At 46.1% G+C, this 20,788-nt stretch overlaps 1 protein-coding gene across 1 annotated transcript; it reads right to left on the bottom strand.

Moving 5' to 3' along the window:
* Positions 1-387: 387 nt before the first annotated feature.
* LOC8033103 (progestin and adipoQ receptor family member 3) lies at positions 388-1,913 on the bottom strand. Its single transcript, XM_002402604.5, has one exon. The coding sequence runs from the start codon at positions 1,525-1,527 to the stop codon at positions 589-591; it is 939 nt and encodes a 312-aa protein (XP_002402648.3). The 5' UTR covers positions 1,528-1,913; the 3' UTR covers positions 388-588.
* Positions 1,914-20,788: the final 18,875 nt, after the last annotated feature.

Raw genomic sequence — 20,788 nt, 5'->3', positions numbered from 1 at the left:
ATGTAATGTGACCCAAGAAAGAAAATAAATTGACATTAGAACCATGCACACGCTATATACTCGTGCATGGCACAGAATCATGCAGGAGCATATAGCAAGAAAATATTTTCCAATAGGCTCGGGATGTGCTCCCGTTATCGCGCTTCGTAGTATTTGGTTCACTGATCCTTTCTGATCTAAAATTTTAAAACCGGCTAGGTATTGTGATCGCTTTCGACGATGAGATTACATAATCAGTACTTAGCAGAAGACACCAGCAACTTGCCACGAAAATAATATTGTGTGTAAATGTATTGGCGTTTCTCGGAAAATATCAAAAGCAAAACACTTCTAATTACATCGTCAACTTCAAGCAATGTCGTGTGAAGCGAGAGGTATGACCAGAAGTAGTAACAAAAACGCCATTTATTATTCGTCCCCTTCCATAGTAAACTTAGATGAGTATGTACCAGAGTAACGCAACAAAATACTGCAGTCTTTGGTAATTTCTACCTAGCCGCGATAACAATAACGGTATGTTTCGTCTTTGCAACCACGCCCGCCTACTTCCTTTTTTAAACAGAGTGTTTGCTAAAACAGCGAAGACGGTTAACTGCTAATGTCACGGTGAGGTAAGTAAGCAAAGTAGAGTTCATGGGCAGCTAAGACGCTCACAGAAATGCCTAGATGCCAGAACTGGTGACTGGAGCCTAGAATGTCCGCGGCGCCTGGGTACTTCACCTCTGGTATCCTCGTGGAGAACACAATGAATGATAGAAAGAGCACTGCGAACACCGTCACGTGACCGGGTAACGTGGCCGCCACCAGCGCCGGATGGTTCAGGAAAGCGCTGTGCGTCATCGGTATCAAGCTGAAAAGCACCAGCACTCCAATGGATCTGATTCGAAGGGTGTCGAACTTCTCGGAACCGAATTTCTTCACCAGCGCCAAGTAAAATGGCACCAAGGCGATGCAAGTCTCGGCGAGGAGATACACGGCCATCCATAGGGGATGCGACCAAAACTGGAGCACGGTGAAGCCAGCGATGTAGGCGAAAACGCTAAAGCAGATGCCGAAGATGTCCCAGAGGTACCAGTACCTTGCCCCCGGAGCGGAGGTACAGCTGAAGAGATGATAGAGAGTCGAGAGCGCGAGCATGACGCCGTAGCAGACAGCAAGAAGGGAGGACAAGCACCTGTCCCAGAAGGGAATCTTGAGCTCCTGGAACCGGCTGTTGTGGTCCTCGAGTAGAAGAGCCGCCAGCAGACCGAGCGTCACCAGATTACTCCAGATGTTGACTGTCTCGTTGTTCCAGCTGAAGATTCCCCGGATGCACGCGCTGCTGGTTTCAAACTTTCGGTATCCCGTCAGAATGTATGGGTTGTGCCTCTGGAACTCCGGCACATCTCCAATACAGCCGAAGCAGTTGACCGCAGACGGTGACGGCCAGAATTCTGGGACGTTGAGGAAGATCCTCTTGGACAGGTTATTGAGGTCACGGCACAGGTTGGTCTTGAGCGACCGGGCGTGAGCGAAGAGAAGCTCCATCGCGGCGTGCTCCCGTGAGCCAAGTTGGTGAGGCGCTCACTGATGACAGCGGCGAGCAGGACCGCCGAGCTGTCTACCGATTCTACGTACGGGGGAGAACTTGTCCGGAGAGAGGATTGGGAGGCGGCTCCGGGGAGGAGAAGGGGACTGCTCGGGTCGCGTTGCAATCTAGCAGCAGTGCGCTCGAAACTTGCCTCCGGTCGGCCGGCAGGATAGGAACGGGAGGCGCCCGGATACGAGGCAACACTAGCCACTTTCCACACATCCGCTGGGGATGCCACGTGACCGGCTCTGCCGTTGCCCAACACGCGTACGGACTCGACTGTGTCGGAGAACTGGCCCAGCCGAATGTAAAATGTAGAACGCGCAGGATTCGGCGCCCCTGTTCGAATGGCCACGGCGCGCAAGGTCGTGTGTCGTCAGTGCATTCGAATGGTGTTCTTCGCGTGCGTGTTTCTTTTCTCCCTTTATTTGTTTGTTTCCTTCTCACTCTTTCTCTCACGGCGGCTCGACGTGTCTGCATTTTCCTCTTTTTCTTAGAACGCGTCAGCCTGACGGGGAAAAAAAAAGATGAAAAGAACGTGCGTGTATTCGTGTACTTTAATGTTTGTTTTTACGCGTAACCTCAAAGGCAGAAAAGAAAAGAAAAAACTTCTGAAAGTGCTGTAAGAGGCGTGCGACGACGGGAATTAAGAAAACAGATTATTCGGTGGACAAAACACAATTTCTAAGGCAAGGGTTTTTGTAATTGCGCCAAGTGACCTTTTGAAGTCCAGAACACGTCAAAAGGGTGGTTGAAGAAAACATGACGTGGTTCTACTATCCGCAGATTACATCTCTCTACCGAACTGTTCAGCCTACAAACGAACACCACATATGTTAGGTTGTTTGTGTGATTGTCCTCTCCCTCCCCCCTCCCCCTCCCTTGCTTCATAAACGATTTCGGTTTTGTAATCAGTCAGTAAAAAAATATCTGTAATTTCCTCCGATAAACGACTAAATAACGCCGGTAGGTTTTCCAAAAATGATTTTAAATCATGAAATGCTTTTTAACGCTACACCCAAAACCGATATTTTTTGGCCCATCCGTCCGTTCGTTTTTCTGCCCTTCATTTTCCACTAAATTTAGCGTGGAAAGTGGTGTAACGTGACGTCGCGTGACGTAACGTGACCTATGCACCTTGCGGAAACTGACGGGACGTAAAGTATACGTCAACTCGGCTTCCCCGCAAGATTGTGGCCAAAATATTATTTCAGTTTCTCCGCTAAATTTAGCGGGAATTCGACGGCACAGGAGCTATAAACTGATTCAGTTACCCGCTAAATTTAGCAGGGAAATTCACGTTTTGTGACGAAGACACTGATCCAGTTTCCCCGAAACATGTAGCGGGCGAAATCGGCGTCACTTGACCTATAAAACCGTTCGGTTTCGCCGGCGAATTTCGCAGGAAAATACATGTCACGTGACACACCAATTCGCATTTGATGCTTCATAGGGAGGATTTCGTGTTTTCTGCATTCACTTTTCATCAAATTCGCGGGTTATCGAAATTAATTTTTTAGTACTTCAAATTGACCGAAATTCGAAGTTATATATCACTGTTTTCATATTTTGAAAATTAAAAGAAAGTATTATTCTTACACAAATTACATGCATTAAATTCATAAAGAACTCGCCGGAATCTAATTGTGTCTGCAGTTGCATATGGCAGCGGGGTCCTTGCCATTGTCGATACTAACTGTCCTGCAACATATCTTGCAAAGAAGCGTTGCCTCAATTAACATCAATCCTCTGGAATAACTAAACACCCGAACGTGGTCCCTGGGAAGCTCCAGCCTGCCCTGTACCCTTCTATAAAATCTGCAAGTTCATAGCTTTCACTCCTATAAAAGCAGAACCCCTCCTCTCTTTGAATAGCACATATAGTAGGGCGGGGTGTCGATTGCAACTTTTAAATCGATTAATAACCACGCTTTAACCCAGTAACTAATTGATTAATGTCTCTAACTTATATGCATATGAAATAAAAAAAAAACTTGTTTACCTTATGTTTATTATACGACAAACGCCGCAATATGCAATTTTGATTTTGGATGAACCTCGATGTGCAGCTCAAAGCAGTTCAACGATACTCGCACTCACAGATCATTACATCAGATGCATGGGGCAAAAAGGTTCGTTAATATGTACTGGCGAGAACAACCTCCTCTGATTGTTCACAAAAGTCTCTGCTGTGCTCAACGGACACTCGAACGGCGATGAAGTGGCCGGACACCTGTAACCTTCTGAAGTTGTCTTGAGTTACAAATCTCGACCCTATAGTTTACTTTAGACTCAACTTTAACCTAAAGTTTTGCCCTTCGTACAGGTGCACTAGTCCATCTCTACGTGCGCGAAAGCGTAGCATTTTTACTTTCCTTTGGTTCGTCAACATATTACCGATTGACAGTTTAAAAACTTGGAGGATGCTTAAGCTTCATCTTTAGAGGGCGATTCACACGCTTGCGTTGAGTAGGACCGAGGGCGAGGGTTGCTATGGCAACGGCTGCCTCGGCTCCAACAAACCGGGGTAAAAACCGATTTTGTTGCAGCTGTTGCTATCGCAACCCTGGCACTCCGCCGGACTCAACGCAAGTGTGCGAATCGGCCTTAGTGGAACGCGACAGCGTTTCCGGGCACCTGTTCGTATTGCCTTCGCGTTCGCTTCTCATGCTGGGAGACGCGAGGGCGCTCCAAGATCCGGAGGCGTTATTGCATCTCCGGATCGTCCTGTCGCTGCTGTGGGAGTCACTTCGGCTTCCCCGGCACGCATATAATAAACATAAAAAGTCCCACTCCTCTCCGCACCGTGAAGGCGTGCCCTGCGTGTCCTACTCAGTAGCGGGTCTGGCTCGCAACCGGAGGGCCGTGGGTTCGAATTCCGCCTCAAATTCTTCAAATGTAAATGAATTACTTTATAAAATGAAACCATTTTAGACATGCGGAGGCCTTTATTCGCATTATATCTCATGTTTTAGTCACAATCATTCCACGCGTGACGTCACGTTTCACGTGAGTTGTTTGAAATTCCCGCGCGAGGTCATGTGGCCGTGACGTAATGACACTATCGACCAATCAGGATTTACTCGTTCGTCACGCCACCGATGCCGGCTTCTCTGCGACCCGATCGCCTTAAAGCTATCGCGTTAAAATTTTCATCGCGATTACAGCATTATTAGATTATTAGGTAGGTTAATCGATAAATTGCGCAGAACTAACAAATAGTACGCTCCTTACAGGAAACCGGAACAAAGGCTTTGGTCGTGATCCAAAAATACAACGACCGGTTGTTCTAAACGAATCTCGGCAAAAAAAAAAAAAAAAAAAACGCTCTCTTTTGCCAATAGTATAAGATATCAAATGAAACTCAAGTGGTCTGCGTTCACCTGTACATTTAAACGCGGCGTTGGCATCGATCGCATTCGCAACCGCAAGATTTTCACCCGGATATGTAGATCTGGCTCTGGTGTCTTCATTACGGAATAAAATATGTTATGTAGAGACATATACAAGTTACACTAAAAAGTAACTAAATATTGTGACGCGTTAGTTGCTCAATATGTAACTAAATGCGTTACTCGTTACCGAGTTTCTGAAGGAGCGCTCTACTTTTACCTCAAACGTAGCAAATTACCTCTTTGGTTACTTTGACGACCAAATACACAACTGGTTTTGTTTCATTGTTTTTTGTTTTGTTTTCATTAGTTGTTGCTCTTAAGCAGCAGCTACCCCTCGAAGTTTTCTTCAGTTATGTTTAACCGATTCCTTGAAAAACACCTCAGGCGATATTGAAGAGTGGTTCTACGGACGCTCTAAGGGACGGCATTCTTGTGATTCAGTAAAAGCGGGTAAATTTGAGATTCCCTTCTCTTTTGTTCTCTATGCTTCTAAAGTTCGAAGTTGACAATGAGTTTTGTGCCTTCATGTGTTGGCAGCCTCCGGGTTTACAATCGGTCTCTACACTATTCTAGAAGGTTCAGCCAACGAACCTTATTGTGTTCGCTGGGGGGAGGACATACCCAGCTGTAAAGTTCGACTGCCGTGGTAAACACAAAACGTTTCTATACTTTCATATTGTTTTGTTGTAAATCTGGGTCATACCGCCATTTTTCGAAACTTGGACTCGACCGTAGCATTCTACAAATACCACCCGCGTTCCTCTGTAAAAGTTCTTCCAGACGAAGGCCGGACTCCGGCCGAAACGTCAAAAAATAAACCGGCCGTTATTGCTGCTTTAATTAAGTGTATTCTTTTCTTTTCAGTTATACGCTCGTCTTCGGCCCCCCTTGCCACCATGCCCGTGGTGTATATATTATATTATATATATATATATATATATATATATATATATATATATAAAGAGTGACGAATGTTGACAAATGCTTCCGTTGATATATGGGCAAAAGTGATGTGCACAGACACAGCAGCCGTAGGATGAAAAGAATAAAATTCTAGTTTAATGGCGAAAAAAGTCACGCAAGAAAAAAGGGTGAAGTGCCGAAAAAAAGTTGTATTAGTTTACGGGAATAATGCAGACTAGGCACAAGAGCGCTAATTACGCGGGAAAGAAACTTTTAAACAGGACGGAGTAAAAGTCAAAGTTAACACACAAGAACTTACAAAAAATAAATTGTTAAATGAAAAATAAAATAAAGAATTGAAAATAAAAAATGTATAAAAAATAAGAAAAGGGCCTGACGTCCGTCGACGTTTCGGCAGTGGCACTGCCTTCTTCAGGACAATTCTTTATTTTATTTTTCATTTAACAATTTATTTTTTGTAAGTTCTTGTGTGTTAACTTTGACTTTTACTCCGTCCTGTTTAAAAGTTTCTTTCCCGCGTAATTAGCGCTCTTGTGCCTAGTCTGCATTATTCCCGTAAACTAATACAACTTTTTTTCGGCACTTCACCCTTTTTTCTTGCGTGACTTTTTTCGCCATTAAATTAGAATTTTATTCTTTTCATCCTACGGCTGCTGTGTCTGTGCACATCACTTTTGCCCATATATATATATATATATATATATATATATATATATATTATATGTCGTACAATTTTGACCACCAGACATGTGACCGTACCGAATCCTAAGGCTTTCACGCAACACTGAGCTGAGATTTGCATTGCGATCGTTGTACTAAACATGGTAAGCTATTTCTTTGATACTGTTAGCCCCAGAGATCAGTGTCTAGCTCAGATAAAAACCTAAAATACAGCCCCGCGGTTCACGGCATCTAGCGGAGGCATTGCGAAGCTGCCCAAGTTTTTGTCGTAAAAGCACAATTTGGACTTAAAACAAACGAAACATAGCTTATCCCATTCAATATAACTTAACTTGTCTGTGCCACGCGCTTCAAGTTCTTCTAAAAAGAGTTGATTTAGTGGTTACCGATGACGCCCAGTAAGTTTCTAATTGAAATTATGTGCCTATTTTCACTAATTAAACAAGTTAATGAACGAATTTTAATTAATTAGCCAACTCATCGTAAAGATTAGCCACCCATATAATGTCTCCCTTGCCGTATAATTCGCTCAGACAAATGGCATAAGTGTAGCTTTCATAGTTTTTTTTAAACGAATCTGTAAAGAATATTTGAAAAAAAAATATATAAAAAAATCGAAATTTTACATATTATCCCACCCCGAAGAAAAGCGGTACCCGCTTAAAACGTTGGTGAATTAAAGGCCCTTCCTGGAACACCTCAACTTCCGTTTCACGTTAAACCGGCCCGCTGGACCTTCTCAACGTATCTCTCTCTCTCTTTCTCTCTCTCTCTCTATACATACACATATATACATATATATATATATATATATATATATATATATATAGAGAGAGAGAGAGAGAGAAAGATAAAAGAAACATATAGTGTAGGATGCCGAAGAGTATAAAGTAATACAGTCGCACTTCGAAGCGTAGTTCGTGTTTTAATGCATTTAGTGAGTTTACGTGTCGGCCTGAGACAGGCCTCCTCAAGACTGGTTGCCAGAATTGGTTAAAAAGTTGTTTTCGGCTTTACATTTGGCTCACGCCGCGTGTCACAACACGTGTCAAACTGCCTAAGTCCACAACAATGCTAGTCGACGAAAAGCAATGACGCTCGGTCAACGCTAGAAAAATATTACTACTTGAAACAAAAAGAAAAAAGAGTAAGTGCACATAGTAAGCCAAATAAACGCGCAAAAATAATCTGCCTGTTCAAAAAAAAAAAAAAAAAAAAGAAAAAGAAAAGAAACGCGCACAGTTAACAATGCAACGACAGTCCCAGAACATTCAGAAAGGAGCAACAGGTGCAAACGCCTGTCGAAGGTCATGGCCCGTTGATTCGTCGACAGTAAGCCGTCGACGGGTATTACGGAAAGGTACTCGGGGAAAAGGCAAGGGTTGAACTAAGAGGATTAAATTCACTAAAGTCACTCCGTTACAAGTGGATCGATGGTGATTATTGCATGCATAGATGACATTACGCAGGGATCTTCATTGATCCCGGCCCGGAATGAATTAAATTTGTGAATAAGCTATAGGACTCTTTCTGGTCGCGATCACGGTTGCTTTTGACATTAGATAGTAAAAATGTAATGTCCAGTTTGTCGAAAGTGTGTTAGGGTAAAGCCATATGTCATGAATCGAAAAGGTGTGCTGGTTTGGCCCACGTACTGCTTTCGGCAGGTGCCACGTGTCGATAGGTATATCATGTTACTTATGCAGCAGTTTAAGTTCCCGTGAATTATGTGGGTGAAATTGAAGTTCGTACTTTCTACCGTCGTTTTAGGTGCCATGGTTAGTTCGAGGTTCGCTTGACGCTCTTCTTTCTGAGGGCTCCGCTCACTTACCATGAGGCCGCCTGCGCCTCATTGATCGCATCGTCTATGATTTTTTCCGTGTACTTCTGTACTTTTAGCACTTGTCTTCACTAATCGGTGTTTGTTTTAAACTCGTCGTTGTTTGAACGTATACATGTAACACGTATGAGCCTGGCTGTAAGATATGCTATATTTGCAGGGCCGTGAATGGCAGCTGTCGTAGTGCAAATATTTAGTACGATCTGTCGGTTTTCGGTACAATTGAGTCGCCAATTTAGAGTCTTTAATTAACACTCTTGTGTCTAGAAAGGTAATCTCAGAATTTTAAGAACAATGTGTAAAACAGATGGGGGTTGCACTAAATTACAAGCTTCAATGAGCTCGAGAAGCTCTTCTTCTGAATGCAACCAGATCAAATATATATAGTCAATATACTTCTTATAGAAGAGTGGTTTGAGTGAAGGGAATGATTAAAAGTTGGATCCTAAATTTCCTATAAAAATATTGGCGTAGTTAGGTGCCATCTTCGTCCCTAGTGCAGTACCGCTAGTTTGAAGAAACTTCATTAACATCAAACCTATTTAAATGGTCACTGAAGTCGATTCTGAGATTGTCCTCTTGTAATGACAACTCACTCTAGACGCTCTAAGCATCCGAACAAACCCGAAATCACAATCGTGCGTAGTTTGTTTCCTCGTTTAAAGCGTGGCCGAGGATCGCGAGACGCAATTTTTGGAAGAAAGAGAAACAACTTTTATTGAAACACCAGTCAATGAACGTCAGGAGAGAAGTCCATAGAATTTTTTTCCGAATGAATTGGTCGACGAAGGGCGCTTGTCGGCGAGTTGCAAGTGATGGCTTCACCCGCGGAGGAAAAGAGGAGTCTTGTCCGAATGTGAACCTATCAGACCCTCTTCGCAACAAGTTATATTAAAAGCATTCGGGATCTGCCGTACTGCAGGCCTTTCAGTGGTCCACAGAATGTAGTCCGCGAGAAAAAAGAGTGCACATGTTTTTTCTATTGCCCTGAGAGGAATAGGCGGTTTTGTAATATATGACTATGTATATATGGGAACAAACACATTTTAAATGGCTGTGCAACGACATTGGGTAGGAATATTTATTACTTTACATCAGCTTCCTGGCACACTAGTGGGAGCCAAGAATGCTCGAGCGCAACACACTGACCAAGAAGCGTCTTCGTCTCTGCGGAATTCAAAGGATGAAAGCGGAGCTTTTCTTTTAGTCTCTCCTCCAAAAGCCACCTTTTGCTCCTTCGCGAAATTTGATGACGAAGCTGTGGGGACAATGGCAACAGTGCGATTCCGGGGAATGCGTCATCGAGCTTTGCGATCCCAGCTGTGACGACATTCAAATGCTGCTCACACAGTGGACGCGAAGACTGCGTAGGCATTCGATCTGAGCTCGTGACCATCGATGCCTCGACATGCATTCAGGTAGTGGCACGTGTACAATCGCTGCAACGACGATAATAGCCGAGCCATAACAATGTCTGGAACTCAGCGCGTGTCATGTGCTTTGCCAACCCCAGCACGTGGCTATGATCAAAATTGGCGGCATATAATCAGCTCCAGTTCACGTGGCCGCTTGTTCTGGCTGCGAGCTGAAGGGGTGAACGGTGCTCGTTTTTCTTTAATTTTTTTCTGGAACTTCTATTGCGTGGGGTGAAAAACGAACGCGTGTTTTATAGGTCATTAACGTCAGGGATCCGTTTTAAGCGGTATTTGCGCAAAGTACAAAAATTGTTGCATCGCCCCTTTAAACAATACATCAACAACGTTCTTTTTCAAAAATAGTGCCCCTTTAGCTCAAGCACCAGACGCGAGAGGGCAGCCACGACATGTCTATCTAGTAAATTTTCACTCTTGTGAGCGTAGTACGCATTCAAAATGGCTTCTATGCCATCGTTGTAAGGGATGTTTGTATATAACGATGACACGTTCATCGTAACAAGAAAAGCATCTCTAGGGATATTAATTTTAGAATTTTCTCTGAGGAAGTGGTTTGTGTCCGGAATGTACAATGGGAAGATGGGTGGGGCGTTCCTAACCAAGTTATAAATAAAGCTAGACATTGGTTCGGGGAGGGTTGTTGACCCAGATATAATAAAACGGCCTGGGTTCCCTTCTTTATACATTTTTGGTAGTATGTAAAATCGACCTGACACTGCGTTTTTAGCATCCTTAGATGTATTTTCGGTAATTTTCCCCTGTTCTTCTAGGTGGACCATCTGCCCCCTTATAAAGTCGGCATGTGTCCTAGTTGAATTGTTTTTGAGATGTGCATCGTTAAGTTTTCTATCGCCTTCTTGTAAGCAATCGCTCATGTTACGAATGACTGTGGCGCCGTCTTGTCGGCAGGTTTTATCACGATGTCGTCTCTTTCGCTGAGGGACATGAGTGCCCTCTGTTGTGGAGCGGAACGGCCATAGTGACTGTGCTGCTGTTTTATAAAAGCCGCTACGATGTCTTTCTGAACAGCATTAATAAAAATGTGTAAATGTTTGCCTCTTCCAGCTCTGGGAGTCCAACCAGTCGATGTGGATAGAAGAGTAGACGCACCTTCGCGGGACCTGACGAGATAAAATTCCCGTAGTCGAAGGTTGCGGGTAGAATTATCTAGGTCTTGGAGCAAAGAAAATTGTCGCGCACACCGGCGGCTGCTGGCTCGTGGAAAGATCGTGCGCCATTTATTATGGACACTAAAATGTTTGGTTCGGTATTCCTTTAAGCTAGCGTCTTCAAAGTTAATAGTCTAACATTGTTCTTATTATCGTCGATACAAGTGAAATTACTTCAAATAAAGGCGTCATAGGGAGAGTTTAGCCAGTCGCAAATGCCGATCATAGCGCCAATTTGAATGGCGCAGGTCACCAATAAAAAGGGCTTCTATCTAGTGCAATTTTGTACGTTCGTTCCTACGGCGCGTCCTTTGTTCGCATTCCGAAGCTACTCAATGCATGAGTTTTTCAAGCACATGTCACGTGCTACAAGATCGATGGGTGTCTGGTTCAGACTTAACTTGGCTTCCACCCCAATGTCAGCTGAGTACTTGCAGAGGAGGCGTAGCATCTCTTGACCACCGGCGTCTCAAAAAACGCAAGGGGACGGACAAAAAAGAAAAAAAAAACACGAAAAACAAAAGTTGGCGTCTACTCCTGTTCTATCACGTGACCTTAATCGTAATGGCTTGGCAGTGAACTCTACGCTCTGGACGTCATCATTGTAGCTAGTTCTCTTTGGGTTTTGGCCGTCTGCCCTCCACTGGTTTTTGTGCGAGCAAACAATTTTGTAACTTCGGCTACAGAAACAGTTCTCTTGGTCGCACTTGGTCGCAGAAGCTTCGTAGCATCTGCTGGACATCGTCGTTAACGTTTACTTTCGTTTTCCATTCCGTCGCGTTCACTCTCGTAGCTGCTGCCTGCCGTTACACCAAGCGCAGTGACTTTCCTTATTGCCAAAACCCAGTTATTGTGACTAAATGCATATTGTCACATCCCGGCAGAGATCTCTCGTTGCTTCACAGCAGACAGCGTGACAAAAACCGGATCCCACTCGCGGTATTAGGAACACGGAAACATAGACCGTCCATTCCTAAGTTGACAGTGTGGTAGAAGCAACGCGTGCTCGTCCGACCAGTCACACGCCACGTAAAATCACGCTCCCGCCCACACCCCAGCGCAGAGACAAGGGGTCAGGTGACGAAAGGAAGGCTGTTGATTGGTGGGGCGAATGCGTAACTCCCACCGCATTGTCAGCTTAGAGGAGAAACGGAGCATGCGGTTCAACTCAGAGGACGCGCCGCTCTCACGCCATAGAGGCCAATGGGAGTGGAGAGGGCTCTGACCGACACCGTTATCTACGTTACGGGCGACGCGAGAGGGTGCTAGGGTAAGCGCATGCATTCATCAGAGCGCGGGCAGGAAGGGGGGCGAAGAGGAGAGGTGCTCTGGATGAAGAAAGCGGTGTAGGACAGCGGACTTTAACCTTGACCATTTCTTCGGTCGTTGGCTCTGGGAGGGTGTCTGCCCGGTGGGGCCGGGCATGCGCTGTGGGCAGGGCGTTTTCCCGTCGCGCGTCTGTGCAGCCGGGGAGAGACAAGGCGGAAATCATTCGCAAGCCGACTGCCCCCCCCCCCCCCCCCCCCCCCCCCCTTGCGAACTGATAACGAAGTGTAAGCGAACTCCAGAAATCGTCGGCAGCCGGGTCCGTCTTCGAAAAATGGAGATAAGCAGCGTCATCCAGCAGGAAGATAAGAGCGAGCCTGTCACTAAAAGATACGCAATCAGACTACAGTTAAGGATGGCTCGTATATAGGCCCGTTTCTCCCGGACAGAAGTCGCGAGCGCGTCTGCAAGAATCAACGATGGCGGCATAAACCGGTGCATCAGCGTTGGCAATACGCGGCAATACACGCGGCGCTTCAACATCCCATCATGCGCCAAGTCGGGGTCATATACAAGCGTATGTCCTACATAGGAGTCTGTTGCCCTGACTTCCAAACGAGCTGACAAGACGCTTAAAGGAAAGCCGAAGCGGTTCTGCATTTGAGAAAAAAAAAACACTTAAATCGTCTTGATTTGGCCTCCAGGATCACGAATATCGAGATTATTCTTCAATATTGTGCACGGAGGCTACAGTAAACTATTTTCAAAGCACCGATGTAGCCCTCCTTTCCGGAGCGTGAAGTCATAATAGGAGTTTTCGGAATTTCCGCTCTCGCACTTCTTCAGTGGCTATCCAAGCTATGCACGCGCATTCTTGCTATTCTGAGAAAGATCAGAAAAATACGTCACCACCGATGTCAGTGAGGTGGAATAAAGCTCGCAAGCCTGCAATTGCACGCGATTCCCACACGAGCGACACGCGTTAATATGACGTAAGGACTGGTCGAAGGTTTCTCGTGTTTTTTTGCCTTTAGTTCAATTTTAGGGAAAAACCAACGTGATAATCAGATTCACTGGATAAAAATACTTTAAAATTTACCTCTAACTCGTTTTTTTTTTTTGTGTTTTTTTCTTTCAAGAGCCTATTTAGCTGAGTACAGCTCGCGGCTTCAGTGTCTTATAAAAACGGTAGCACAGTAGTTATTCGAGCTCTTTTAACATCGTTGTTTTCTTTCATTGCGACCGTAAGCACCGCGCAAGAGCTAAATGGCGCATAACCGAAACGCGGACTATGTTAAGAATATCCGATTTTCCTCGCCAGAAGCGCTGCTTAAATATTGAAACCTACAGTTTCCGCAACATAACAGGACGCAAGCAAACGGTGCTGTCTGAACCGGCCTTTAAGCTGAAACGGAGCAGCTCGCTCACCTCGTCGCTAGCAGCCATAAAGCCTGGTTCAGACATGTCCGTTAGTGTGTGACTGACGGCGCTAAAACCGCTTGCGACTGCTTACTAGGGGGTGGTTGTGATGGCAACCGAGATCCTCGCCACAAGTCGTAGTGGAACGCGAGAGGCCGTTCGCAATGGAGTCGATGGCACTCAAACGTAAATGTCTGGTCTAACCAGATTTTAAGGGGACTTAAGTCGAGATGTACTACGTGTTACCACGACCAACGCTTGCTGTAAGCAGTCGTAAACTGTCGTAACCAGAGTAAGAAATTATTACCCCTCAAAAAAAGGAAATGGAAGATATTGATATGATTTAGACATTTTTGTGAATAACGCGGTACGTTGGCAATGATGTATTAATATACCCGCCTATCAAATTACATTGCTCGTTACGTTTGAATAATATTGGTGTTGTTTTTGCTTTAAAAAATTGGATTTAATAAACTGGGTCGAACTAAGAAAATAATAGTTTATTCGTGTCAGCATCATTTCTCCATTGAGAACTAAAAAAAGCGCAAATCATCAATCTTCATAAAAAGCAAAAATAAAAATAAGCACTATGAAATCACGTTGTAAAAGATTAATTGTCTTTGAAGTTTGTATCCGCGGCTTATCGCTGACCGAATAAGACTAACATATAAAGTAACGACAAAGTAACGTTCGTTAATTAATGTAGGAAACGGAATCTTGTTGCACTCTGGAGACGGTAGCGAATCTCAGCAATGCGTTATTTTTGACCAGACTGTGGAATCGAAGTTTTTATCGGTTTGGTTCGGATTCGGGTTCACAGCTTTTGGTTCAGTTCAGGTTCAGTAACGAAGAGAAAAAATAACAGTTCAAACTTGTTCCAACCGGTTTGAGCCCCTAAAGTTGAAGTAGTTTTCTTTTGCTTTGTCCTATATGGGCTGTTTCCGCCGTGAAACGTGAAGCTAGTTTTTCATCGTTCCTACAATCCACATGTATGTTAAGCTAACAAATACCAAAAAAGTGCATTATTTTATTTGACTCAACAGAAGAAAAATTTATATTAAGAATAAAAACGCTGCGGGTTAACAACTAAACTTTTCGTTTGTGTACTTTAGTCACATTTCTTCTGGCTGAATTGTAAGGCTCTCACGAAGTGATTATAGGCCACATAAAATACCCATGTCTGTTAAAACTTGGCGTCACTGTCTTGAAGGTTGAAATGATGTTGCGCTTTTTATTTAATACAGTGCATGAAATCACTGAATACGCATCTCGTCGCCATATGCATATAGGGTCCCTCGTTTTCTGGTAAAATCCGATATTTGCCGATATTTACACTCCTAGCACCCTAATTTTTAAATCGGAATAACCCAATCTTTAAACGAATTTAGAAAATGCATTCCACGATTTTTCTTATTACTTTGGTCCGAAAATATTTTCTCGGAAACAAAATGTTGGTAGGAACACGTACGCTAGTTCCAGAACTCGGAAAATATGCTATATTCTGTTCACTCCGTTGAACTGGAGTGACCGATTGAGCCAAAGATATAGCTTTTTGTGTTCATTAAAATTAGGATTTGCACTTCTGTCCTTTCCATTTAAATTCTGCAAAAAGAAAAGAATTAGCAACTTAGATTCGTCGAAAGCAGCAGATTCCTGTGACGAGCACGTGAGCTCACGTGCTCCCGTGCTCATGTAGGGCAAAAAAAAAAAAACGCATCTCCACGTTGTGATTGATGTTGATTGGGGCGAAGCTCTGGTGGTGCTTGTCTGCGTAGACGGACGACGACGAAGTGTTTTGTATGAGGAACGCCAAATCTTCCGCTCCCGGTAATTTCGATAATTCTTTTGCCTTGTAGTCTCCAGATACCTATAAATATTTGCGAACAAGGTATATATATATATATCAGTGTCCCAAACGCCGTATAGAAGCAGACGCACCTCGAAGGAATTGCAGCCTTCCATCGCTGCTCCCCATAGATGTGACCCGGCATGACGTCGGCCCAAGGAAACGTCACCGACGTCGAAAATATGGCGCTTAGCATAACACCTGCACAGCATGCAACAGATGGAGCGCCCTCAATGACACCGATGGAAGGACAACCTGGTTCTTCTGACCTATCGAGGACATCGTCCTCAACTGAATTTGACGACATGGACCAGGAAAACGACGCTGGAGGCATATGGCACGAAGTTCGAACCAGAAAAAGAACGCGACTCACAAACAGCCTGTCTGCTTCGAGCTCGGACACGATTATACGGCCAAAACCTGACAAAGAGGGGCTCACGGTAATATTCGCTCCTGGGAATGCCGAAACGGTGCTTACAGATCTCAGTAGCCTGAAGGTATCAAAAGCACTAGATAAAGAATTCCCCAAATGCGTTCGCGAGGTTCGGTTTAACCATCGACTAAACCTCATTGCAGTTGATGCGCTGAATGGAGAAGCTGTCAAGAAGTTACAAAGCATGACAACACTCTGCAGCATTCCTGTACTTTCCTATTCTCCCTTGGCTGGACCAACTGTTGTCGGACTGATTCATAGCGTCGACAAGGAACTTTCTATGGAAGATATCACTTCAAATTTGAGAGCGGATGCAGAGATTGGCAGCGTACGACGGCTCGGAAACACCAGCTCTGTAAAAGTAACGTTCCGTGGAAACCGACTCCCATCCTACGTTCTGCTAGGGCATGTGCGCCACCCGGTGTCTCCGTTCAAGGCCCGACCAATCCAATGCTTTAATTGCTTTGGTTTTGGTCACAAACAGGTGGCTTGCAAACGCCCGAAGACATGTAGACACTGCGCACAACATCACGACCAAACGGACAGCACATGCCTGTCATTGTCGGCGAAATGTGTGAACTGTGTGCAAAACCACGAGGCCACAGCACGGTCCTGTCCGAAAGGAAGAGAGGTTGAAACGATTCAAACCTACTCGAAGGCAAACTCGGTGGACTTTCACTCTGCCAAAACAGCCTTAGAACACGAGGAACTTTTTCCGGCGCTTGAGTTCACTCCTGCTGACAGCAGTGTCACGAAAGAGCTGGCTGGTGCTTCTGGCTTCAAGGACATTGCAGGGAACAAGAACGAACAGTCCAAAAAGCCGACCGCTTTGGCAACACCATATGCGTCGGTTCTCAAGGCAACTAAGCCCAAGGCACCAAAATCTCAAGGAGTTCGACAAGAATCAACATCAAAGGGTATACAAATGCCTGCTGTGTCAGAAGCACCACCCCCCGAGACACCTCAGTCTGATTTGCAGCTATCAACTGTGCGCCAGCGCCGTCAAGTAAGGGAGGCGGATGCGAAGCCGTCAAGTTCCGGGGACTCTGCAGGATGGATTCCTTTAGTCAAGGCAGCAGTCAATATCGCTCTCACCCTACTTAGAAGCCTCAAAACATCCTGGGCAACGACACTAACTACCATGATACAAGCTCTGCTTCCCCTTTTTGAAGGATGTTAGTGCCATCGTCCTCTCATGCACAAGACTCGATCAGAGCGACCCCGGCAGTGTCTGTGCGTGCTGCACGTCATGGACGAAGAAATACCCACCTAACCTGTCCATCCATCCTCCAATGGAACGCGCGTGGCCTTCGAAGGCGTCTTCCCGACCTACGACAGCACCTGATTCATTCTCCTGCTGACGTCCTGGCCATTCAAGAACCGATGACGCGACCGGGCGATTTCAGGTTTTCCCCTTACGTCATTCACCACAGTACGCCAGCGCGAAAGGGAGGTCGTTCTCGAGCAGCGCTCCTTGTGACCGCAGGACTAGCACACAACCCGGTTGATCTTTCATCGTTCACCACAAAGAAAGCAGAATTTGCAGCTGCCACGATTGAAGTCCGAGGCGAGCTCTTCACTATAATTTCTGCATATGTCGCTCCTGGGCGTGCTAACAGCTGGGACGCGGGAGATTTAAATAAGATAGCGCTTAAATGCCCTGGCCATTTGATGCTCTGCGGTGATTTTAACGCACATAACTCTGCCTGGGGTGACAGGCGAACTACTGCAAGAGGCAGATCGCTCGAGTGTGTCACGTCTTCGCTTCACCTAGAAGCATTAAACGACGGCACAGAAACATATGTTCGCCGAGGTGTAAACGACAGTATTCTTGATCTATCCTTTGCCCCACCGGATGTAGCTGCAAACTGGACTCCACAACCCGACTCATGGGGCAGTGACCATATTCCTATCAACATTGTATCTCCCAACGCTAGTAAACCGAAGTACAGACGATGCAGCGTCACAAACTGGGACATGTACCGACGGCACCTTGACAGAGCCCTAGCAGCAGGTCCTCTGAAGGACCCAATCATAGCAATCGCCAATGCTCTTAGTCTCTCGACGAGGACGATAAAGGTGCCACTCTGGAGGCCAGAGCCAGACCTGGTATACTTAAACCTCCGCGCCGCGCGCCGGAGAGCTCAACGAAAGGCACGAAGAACAAAAGATCCAAAAGATTGGAATACTCACCACAAGATTGATGCCAAATTTCGTCGACATACAATTCGTCTTCAGCGAAAGCAATGGGGACAACTCTGCGCCTCCTTCGGATCGGCTGGCGGCCTTTCTAAAGCATGGAAAATAGCAAAGGCGTTGTCTTCCGCAAAGCAGATTCAACACCCCATATCCGGACTCGCCGTTGCACTTCAAAAGCCTCTGCAGGAAACGGTGGAACTATTGGCGGATGAATTTTCAAAAGCTATTCCGCTACCCCCCGGGTACCAAGAGCCAGAAACTCGCCCGTCTGATGCCTGCGCCCCCATGCAGCTAGATAACGACTTCACCAGAGGCGAACTAGAATACGCGCTACGGAAGTGCACGAAGCGCAGCGCTCCTGGACCTGATGGAGTGACATATCAGGCACTGAGAAACTTAGATAAGAGTCACCATCCCGCCCTCCTGGAGGCACTAAACAAGGTGTGGCGCACCGCAGAACTCCCGGATGTCTGGAAAGTCTCCCATGTGATTCCGATCCCGAAGCCTGGTAAACCTCACGCGTTGCTGTCATCGTACAGGCCTATCTCCTTGACAAGTTGCGTCGGTAAACTCCTTGAGCGCCTCGTTCTTCGCCGTCTCACGTGGCAACTTGGCAGCAACAAGACACTTCCTGACCAACTGTCTGGTTTCAGGGCACATCGCTCTACGGTCGACGCCATAGGAGAAGTAGCAACATCTTTCGAAGAAGCGCGGGCTGCTGGGAGAACGATGTACTGTGCCTTCTTGGACATCCACAAGGCTTTCGACGCTCAACCTCATGCCACCATCCTCCACCAACTCACTCTCTTCGGCATCGCAGGTAGAGCTTACGCTTACATCCGTGCATTTCTTCAAAACAGGACCCTTATTGTAAACGTCCGGGGAACAACAAGTGCCCCAAGATATGTGACCCAAGGAGTACCGCAGGGCAGCGTGATAAGTCCTTTTCTTTTCAATTTGGCAATGGCGTCACTACCTGCTGTGCTTCCGCCAATGACATATCCACTTACGCCACGGACAAGCATCGCCATTTATGCGGATGATGTCGCAATTTGGTCGGTTGGGTTAAGCAACCAGGCACAGATGACTGGGCAAATTCTTCAGTTTGCTCTGGATAAAACAGCAAAAGAAATTTCTCGTCTGGGACTGACATTATCTGCTTCAAAGACCGCTCTCCTCTACACCAACAAGAGCCGGCGACAGACCGTCAAAATTACACTCGACGGCGTAGAAATCCAAGGAGTAGGTCCCACCTCTACCTGGGCCTTTTAATCGAGGACCTCGCGACATGGCGGCCGGCAGTGAAAAGACTCTTAGGACAGTGTCGACAGCTCTTGGGCGTCCTCCGGAGTTTCCGTGCATACGGCCAGAGAGGTATCCCACCGGATGGTTTGCTGACACTCTACAAAGGTCTTCTCCAATCGAAGCTCCTATACGCACTACCATTCGTCAATATCAGGCGACCCCAGCTAGACGCGGTCGAACGTTTTCACCGTGTCGCTTTACGACTCTGTTTGGGACTTCCCCCATACGCGAAAAACGTGGCAACGCTCACGGAGGCACAAGAAGAGCCAATCATCCTACGAGAGAAAAGAGTGGCAATGCATTCCCTAGTGCGAATGCACACGACCCCGTCGGCACAGTACTTTCTTGCCAACCTGCTGAAACGACCATCGTCGCATCTTGGTCAACTAGCTGCACAATTTCAGCGTAACATCGGAAGCCCTGGAGTTTTATATTCTTCACGTCCCCCACACTCCATACGCCCACCGCTAGACGTGCGTGAAACACTTCCAGACCTGCCTCGGAAAAAAGATATTCACCCAACTGTCGCCCGCACAGCTGTCGCAGTGGCTCTCGAAAATGAATACGTTGAACATCTTGAGGTCTACACAGACGGCTCAGTTGACAAGAAGAGAGGAACTGCAACAGCGGCATACACGATCCCCGCAATATCAACTGAAAGTGCGGTTCTCTTAAACATCGAGACGTCCTCTACAACAGCGGAGACGGTTGCGATTCTTCTGGCACTTACGACACTGCAGGAACGTCCTGAAATCGGTAAGGCTGTGATACTAACCGATTCTCGAAGTGCGCTAGTTCACATCGCCAACCCCGAGCACGCTCCCTTGATCGCCCAGGAGTCTGCACACATAGCAACAAAGCTAGAGGACAACGGATGGAGACTGGTATTTCAGTGGGTGCCATCCCACAGCGGAATTCTTGGAAATGAACGTGCAGATACCCTGGCAACAAGGGCACACAGCATATCGACTACCACGCACAACCTGCGACGATTCCACGAGGCGCGCCTTCTCATCGCACGCGATCTCAGGAAAAGACACCCCGATCCCGGAACAGCCAATGGAGAAGGTCCTGTACCAGTCCCAACCTCTAAACTGACGCGGAAAGACGCAACGCTTTTGCATCGTCTCCGAACTAATAGCGCGTTCACGAGGAAGACATTGCATCGCTTTGGAAGGACGTCTCAGAGAAGCAGTGCTGACTGCACTGCGTGCGGGGACGTTGAAGATATCGATCACATACTATGGCACTGCCCGGAATACGAGAAAGCACGGAAAACATTACTAGCTTCGGTAAGGGCGACAGGGG

The sequence above is a fragment of the Ixodes scapularis genome, unplaced genomic scaffold (assembly GCF_016920785.2).
Source record: "Ixodes scapularis isolate PalLabHiFi unplaced genomic scaffold, ASM1692078v2 PGA_scaffold6__148_contigs__length_123643588, whole genome shotgun sequence".
NCBI lineage: Eukaryota > Metazoa > Arthropoda > Arachnida > Ixodida > Ixodidae > Ixodes > Ixodes scapularis.
This window is presented reverse-complemented; position numbering and strand designations above follow the sequence as displayed.

What these genes read in the sequence shown, in the direction of transcription:
- LOC8033103 (XM_002402604.5), bottom strand. Translation starts at nt 1,527, where the DNA reads ATGGAGCTTCTCTTCGCTCACGCCCGGTCGCTCAAGACCAACCTGTGC.